Genomic DNA, 7,610 nt, shown 5'->3' with positions numbered 1-7,610 from the left:
ACCCCAGCCCCCGGCCCCACGGGACGCGGGCTACAGGGCCCGGCCGGCGAGCCAGGGCACCCCGGGGCCTCCAGGCGGCCCCCTTCCCTCGCCCCCTACCGGCGCCCCCAAGCCCCCAGACCGTCCCCGCCGCGCCCTCAGCGCCGCCGTCCCCGGGCCGGCCGAGGCTCCGCGGCGAGTCCCGCCCAGCGCCCCGGAGGCGCCGGCCCCACGGCCCGAGCGTGCGCAGCGCCCCCCGCGGCCGCGCCGAGCGCAGGCGGGGGGGGTCCCCGGCCCCTCCCCAGCGTGGGTGTTCCGCCTCCGGCCCGCCCTGTTTCCTCCGGGGGGGGGGGGTATTTATTTCCGGGCCCCAGAGCGCTTATAATGGAGCCGCTGTCAGCAGAACCTTCTGCTGCCGCCGCCGCCGCCGCCGCCGCCGTCCCTCCTTTTTTTCCCGGCAGATCTTTGTTGTGTGGGAGGGCAGCAGGGATGGACTTGAGCTTGCGGATCCCCTGCTAGAGCAGCCGCACTCGGAGAAGGCGCCGCAGCTGCGAGGAGGAGCCGCCGCCGCGCCCGAGGCCCCGCCGCCCGCGGCCTCTGTCGGCCCGCGCCCCGCTCGCCCCGTCGCCCCGTCGCCCCGTCGCCCCTCGCCTCCCCGCAGAGTCCCCTCGCGGCAGCAGATGTGTGTGGGGTCAGCCCACGGCGGGGACTATGGTGAAATTCCCGGCGCTCACGCACTACTGGCCCCTGATCCGGTTCTTGGTGCCCCTGGGCATCACCAACATAGCCATCGACTTCGGGGAGCAGGTAAGCCCCGGCCCCGCGCCCCGCGCCCGCTCGCCCTGCCTTGGCCTTACACGCCCGGACACGGGGGCGGAGGGGAGTCACCTGCTCCGAGTCCCTCTTTATCCTGAAACATTTGGTCGGGTGTGCAGCTTGTCAAGGGTGACTTTTCCAGCACCCCATTCCCTCCCTCCCTCCCCTCAATTATTCAGCAGACTTTTCCAGCTCTCTCTGGAAAATGTTAAAAAGACTGGATGGTGTGAAGCTTCACCTATGGAAGGGTTTTCAGTGCACGGCAGTATTATGTAATTTGCTATTATGTAAACCTCAGCTCTGTAATTAAAATGTAGTTTCTAGTAGCTTAAGTGCTGGGTTTTTATTTACCCATGGCTGGTGGTAATGGTGACGGTGGGGAGATTCTGTTTTATAATGCGTCCAAGTTGATTTCCCTGGTACTTCTATTTTTAAACATTTGTTTCGTAGCCCAGGTAAGGATTAGGGGTATCCCGAATGTGTCCTGATAAGCCAGTCTTGACCATTTCTAGTTTGGGATTTCTTTTTTTTTTTTTTTTCTTTTCTTTTCTTTTTCTTTCTTTTTTTTTCATGGACCACTAAAGAAGGGGAGCACATTTTTGTTTGGTGTCGCCTTCTCGTCCTTGTTTCTTTTCACGTTTTCTCCATGTGGCGTCATTGCAAATCTAGCGCTGCAGGCTCTCCAGCGATGGGGCATTGGCACCCTGCACTTTGCATGTGGGGACCGTTTTGGCAGGGCCACCAGCGGGATGCAGCTGCGTTCTGAGGCCGGAGAGAGGATTTGGTGATGGGGAGGCAGTGACATGCCACCCTGATGGGCAGGTGTCCCAAGTGGCCAGAGCGTGTGACTAGCGGCACTCCTGTATTGTGGTACAGTCTTTCTTCTTTCAAGTCAAGAGACTTAAACGGATATTTATATAGAATATGCACTTATTTTGATGCAGTACTCATTGTAAAAGCCAAACAGCTTTCAGGAGGCAGTTACAAACCGGAGATTTGTGTGACTCCTTCGTTTGACGAATATCTGTTTGGATTTGTCTTTCTGTTCTCAAAACTTTTGAATAATTGCAACTCTATAAGCTCCCTAATATGTAGCCCACATTGTAAGCTACTTTTTACTTTGAATTTTGTTGGTGATAGGTGTTCACAATATGGCATATTCTCTAGAGACCTTTGTTTACCGAGCCAACCAATGTCCTTTGATAAAATCTTGTCTCTTCCGTTGCCACTGTGCCCTGCCAGTGCCTCACAAGGGTACCCCAAGGGCTTCTCCTTCCCTGCTCCACCCTGTACCCGCCCACCTTCCCTTCTTTCTATAGTAACTGGTGACTTTGAACACTTCCTACAATCTGTAGAAAAGCTTTTAGACACGAATTTACTACATTGCCCATTTTAGATGAGTCAAATGCTGTATATTCACTCTAGCCTTTCCTATTTTAAGGCTTACCTTCTTGGAGCTGCCCCAAAGGTTGTTAGAAAGCCCACGCTGCTCATCTGAACTGGCGTGTGTTTGTGTGCATGTAAGAATCATATAGAGATAACTAGTGGAAATAAGAGTAGTCTGTGTCATCATTAAACCACCTGACGCATACCACAATATTGCCTCCCTTTTGCATTGGTTTAATGAAAGGCTGACATAACTAGGTTTGATTTTAGTGTAAGAAAAAGAATCTCCTGAACTCACAAAAGGGAGGTTAAACATAAGAGACAACTATCCAGATGGTTTATCCTCGCGGGTCTAATAATTCTAACTCATCCTTAAAACATTGCTAACCTGATTATCATGGCTGATGTAAGCAAAGTACTTAATGGAGTTGTGTTTTTGCAGAGAAGCAAAATGTTATCAACAAGTGTCATTTGAGGTCCCTTTCCCCAAAACACCAGAGTATGAGGTTATAGGCTGCCTGGAGGGCGGAGATATTTTATCACAGAGTTAAGGGTGGAGAAATGGGGGGAAGAAATTGATAGGTTTTCCAAACCTTGCTTTGCCTTCTGGTGTCAGATGATAATTGTTTTGCAAAATGCTGCAGGGTGAGAGAGAGTGAGACTGACTTACTCTTTCTCAGCATTAAACTGGAGGGAAAGAATTACAGTGGGAGCTGAAGAGTGGCCTGGTATGTGTGGGTGATGAATAGAAGAACATTTTACCCCAATTCTTCTGAAGCACAGTAAAGAGGAGGAGAAATGAACCAGTTTGCAAAAGTGGGTCTACGTTAGCTGAAAATATGCAGCCCTTGAGTTTATATGGAGTTCTAGACAGATGGACACATGTAGGTACTGCCGCTGAGTGGGCAGGTGTATTACACCTTGCTGGGAGTGAATGATGGCTTATTTGTCAGCGATTTACAAATCCTAAGATGGAGAGGTAGCACGGGAGTACAAAGGTCAATGCAGCCTCAGGTTCACGTGCTTTTGAGATGATTAAGAAATGCAAAATTAGGCCGGGCAAGGTGGCTCATGCCTATGATTGTATCACTTCGGGAGGACAATCCTAGCACTTTGGGAGGCTTAGGCTAGAGGATTGCTTAGGCTAAGGTGGGAGGATCGCTTGAGCTTAGGAGTTCAAAACCAGCCTGGGCAACATAGTGAAACCTCATCTCTATTAAAAAAAAAAAAAAAAAGAGTCCAGGCGCTATAGCTCACACCTGTAATCTCAGCACTTTGGGAGGCAAGGTGGATGGATCACTTGAGGTCAGGAGTTCAAGACCAGCCTGGCCAACATGATGAAATTCTATCTCTACTAAGAAATACAAACAAACAAAAAATTAGCCAGGCATGGTATTGCATGCCTGTAATCCTAGCTACTCAGGAGGCTGAGGTAGGAGAATTGCATTGAACCCCAAGAGGCAGAGGTTGCAGTACATCGAGACTCTACCACTGCACCCTCCAGCCTGGGCGACAGAGCAAGACTCCGTCTAAAAAAAAAAAAAAAAAAGAAATGCAAAATTAAAAAATAAAACCTCTCATGAGCTTTTAAGTTCCTGGCTTGTCAAGAACAAAACAATAGCAAAATATGTTAAATGTTTCTTAGGTGGGGTGTTTTATGATGATAAATATCACAGTTTATGGTTTCTTTAAAAAACATATACAGATCTTTTGAAATGGAAATCCAGCTATGTACAAGATTCCACTGAAAGTTAAATAAGCTGCACATATGTGACCATGTAAAGGAATTACCTGTTAATGACCCCAGAGCCAGTGTGTGTGGAGGGGCTAGGAAAGAGCCTGTAACAGTCTCTCCAGAAACTTCTGATATTCTCCATGAACATTACCTGTTGTATATAGATTTCTTAGTCATTTTATAGCTCAGTCAGGGAGGAAACCAAATCTTATGGACTATTTCCTCTAACAAAACTAGCAAAACCTATTATCACATTTTTTCAATTTTGGTAGTGGCAGTAATTTGAGGTGGTGAGGGGGAGAGGTTGAATTTTATACTAAAAAAAAACTCTATGGAATAAAATGATCTGCTTTTAATATTCAACATAGGCACCATAGAAAATGGGAACACATCTTTTGCAGAAACTGAAATAACGTTTGTATTATAGAGCCCTATAGGTATATAAAATACTTTACGATCATTGTATATCTAGAATTATTTTATCTCAATTTTTACAGATTGAGAATCAAAAGTATTAATCACTTCCATTGATTGAGCACCTAGTATGTGCCTATATCTCAGCATATGATATATATGAGGAAAGAATGAGAGGCCTACGCTTGTTAAGGTACTTGTTCAAGATGACACGGGTAGTAAATGGCAGAGCTAAGGTTCAAGCCCATACCCACCTGGCCCTTATAAATTTAGGAATAAGTTCTAGCTTTTCTGATTCCCAGACTAGATCTAAATTTAATCTTAGCTGTCGTATATTGAATTTTCTTTTTTTTTTTTTTTTTGAGACTGAGTCTCGCTTGTTGCCCAGGCTGGAGTACAGTGGTGTGATCTTGGCTCAATGTAGCTACCATTTCGCAGGCTCAAGCAATTCTCCTGCCTCAGTCTCCCGAGTAGTGGGGACTACAGGCGTGCACCACCACCCCTGGCTAATTTTTGTATTTTTTGTAGAGACAGGGTTTCCCCATGTTGCCCAGGCTGGTCTTGAACTCCTGAGCTCACATGATCCACCTACCTTGGCCTTCCAAAACATGAGCCACCACATCTGGCCTGTATATTGAATTTTACAAACTCAACAGATGTAGGATGATTAAAAGGATGGCTTCCAGGAAAGAGATATTATGACCAAGAAGTTCATTTTAAAAAAAGCTCAATTACCCAGATAATTAAGTCAACACTGTATCTTATTTTAACAAGATTGGCATAGCTTTTGGTCAAGGCGGGGGATAAAAGAAACAACTGATACCTCACAATAAAGTTATTTAGAAGTCACTTGGTCTTTATTATTAGAACAATACAGATTGCTAAGGAAAGGAGCATATTGAGATAGTTTTTAAAAAATATATTTCTTTTAAAGTATCTGCAAATGTCCATTTGATCTCACCATGTCCAAAGAATTGTTATTCTGTTTAAATTTGGTTCAAAGTCCCCAATTTCCTTAAAAGCCAAATTCACCAAATGACATAGAACAAATTAGTGAGCTTTTTATAAGGTACTCAGTATTACTTAAAATATTAAGGGCAACGCTGCTGTGAAGACCTTGAAGGAGAAAAGAAAGTTGAAATTGTTCTCACTTAAGAAATGTGTTCTGCCTAGGGCCAGGTAATCTACTCTTTCATGCTCAAAGGAGAAATGGTGCCGGGCGCGGTGGCTCGGGCCTGTAATTCCAGCACTTTGGGAGGCCAAGGCAGGCAGATCACCTGAGGTCAGGAGTTCGAGAGCAGCCTGGCCAACATGGAGAAACCCTGTCTCTACTAAAAATACAAAATTAGCGGGGCATGCTGGCAGGCACCTGTAATCCCAGCTACTTGGGAGGCTGAGGCAGGAGAATATTTTGAACCTGGGAGGCGGAGGTTGCAGTGAGCTGAGACCATGCTGAATACCTCAATGCCTTTCAAATACTTTAGATATTTCAAATTGCCTTGTATGATTCACTGAATTTGGTTGGGTCTAATATGATAATTTAAAGACCAGAGCTGTTTATCTGTGAATGGAGAGTTTTGCACATGAATTGTGACAATTCCTGGAGTAAGATGTGTAATAGGAGTGTTCATATATCTTCAGCCCTTTCTATTTAGGAAACCTAGAGTTAGGCTTCCACAGTATAAGAGGGTTCCACATTATTAATATCAGAAGATGGACAAAAAGAGAAGCCCAGGAAAAATAGCTTGGAGAAGTGCACCCTCTCCACACCTCCTCCCAAAGTATAACAAAAGTGTTTCATTCGATTAGGAGGAATAGGAACAAAAAGGACAGATGTGGTTTATGGCACTGGCTCCAACAGGGAAGAGACTCTTCATCCAAAGTCACTGAGCAATGGAGAGGACCTCCTTTGACAGTGCCTAAGAGCTTGCCTTAAGGAACATGACAGGGATCTGTTGAAAGATCCACTTCCCAAAGTGCTTAAAGAAAGAATGGAAATCTCAAGCTAAGGCTCTGAGTCACTGTGAGGGAGACTTTTACCCCTCCAGTCTATTCTATAGTAACAGAAGAAATTTCAACATAATTATTTTTCCTGATTATAAATAGAAGTAATATCAGCTAATTGTTTAAAGTTTGGTAAATATTTTTTAAATGTGAAAAATTACGTCTAATTTCACTCCTAAAATTTCTTTAACAATTTGGGTATCTCCTGCCAATTTATTATTTTATTTTATTCATTATTATTATTATTATTTTTTTTTGAGACGGAGTTTTGTTCTTGTTACCCAGGCTGGAGTGCAATGGTGTGATCTCAGCTCACCGCGACCTCCGCCTCCCGGATTCGAGTGATTCTCCTGCCTCAGTCTCCCAAGTAGCTGGGATTACAGGCATGCGCCACCATGCCTGGCTAATTTTATATTTTTAGTAGTGACGGGGTTTCTCCATGTTGGTCAGGCTGGTGTCGAATTCCTGACCTCAGGTCATCCTCCTGCCTCAGCCTCCCAAAGTGCTGGGATTACAGGTGTGAGCCACCACGCCTGGCCGCCAATTTATTTTTATAACATAATTGAGGAAATATATGTGTATGTGGGGTATGTGTGTGTGTGGGGTAAGTGTGTGTGTGTATATGTTATATATACACACATATAAAAAGTGGTGTGTGTGTGTATATACACATTATATATATAAAATGGTACGTGTGTGTATGTGTGTATGTTTCACAAAACACAGAAGCATTTTCCCTAAACTACTTAAAAGTGTTTAAGTATGATTTTAAATTGCAGCATAATATGTGGTTATGAGAGCATGTTGTAATTCCTTTTGCATGTATTACCTTATTGTTAAACACAGGTTTGTTTGTTTTTGCAATATAAAGTTTCAGTGAACATCTTTGTGTATTAAGTAGATAATGTGTTTTCTCTGACTGCCTTGGGCTTTATGCCTGGCATAATTTGGTGCCTATTTCAGTTTCCAGTTCATACATAGAAAATGAGGTCATGCCTTTCTTACAGTCCATATTTAGTCAAGGACACTGTGACCTCCTTAGTCCAATTGGTACTTACTTCCCTGCTGTGTTTCCCAGTTTTCTTTAGATGTCCATCTGCATTTAAAATACGTCTCTTAGGATGACTTAGGTAAGCGGGTTGTTTCTAGAGCCACAGAGGTATAATCCTGAGATTGGTTTGTTTACGCATTTACTCATTCATTTATTTATTGAGGCGGTTTGATGACCATCCTAGATACTACTCTATCTAAATACTTCCAAGCATATCCGTCGTAC

The 7,610-nt window shown here is 44.5% G+C and overlaps 1 protein-coding gene across 1 annotated transcript in view; it reads left to right on the top strand.

The window, feature by feature from the left end:
* The first annotated feature begins 348 nt into the window (after nucleotides 1–348).
* Nucleotides 349–7,610, top strand: part of ANKH (ANKH inorganic pyrophosphate transport regulator) — a 172,382-nt gene continuing 165,120 nt past the window's right edge. The window contains exon 1 of the mRNA XM_032135815.2: nucleotides 349–786. Coding sequence (XP_031991706.1) covers nucleotides 691–786 — 96 coding nt within the window. The 5' untranslated portion in view covers nucleotides 349–690. The remainder of the gene's footprint in view (nucleotides 787–7,610) is intronic.

This window comes from Hylobates moloch, unplaced genomic scaffold, assembly GCF_009828535.3.
Source record: "Hylobates moloch isolate HMO894 unplaced genomic scaffold, HMol_V3 SCAFFOLD_17, whole genome shotgun sequence".
NCBI lineage: Eukaryota > Metazoa > Chordata > Mammalia > Primates > Hylobatidae > Hylobates > Hylobates moloch.
This window is presented reverse-complemented; position numbering and strand designations above follow the sequence as displayed.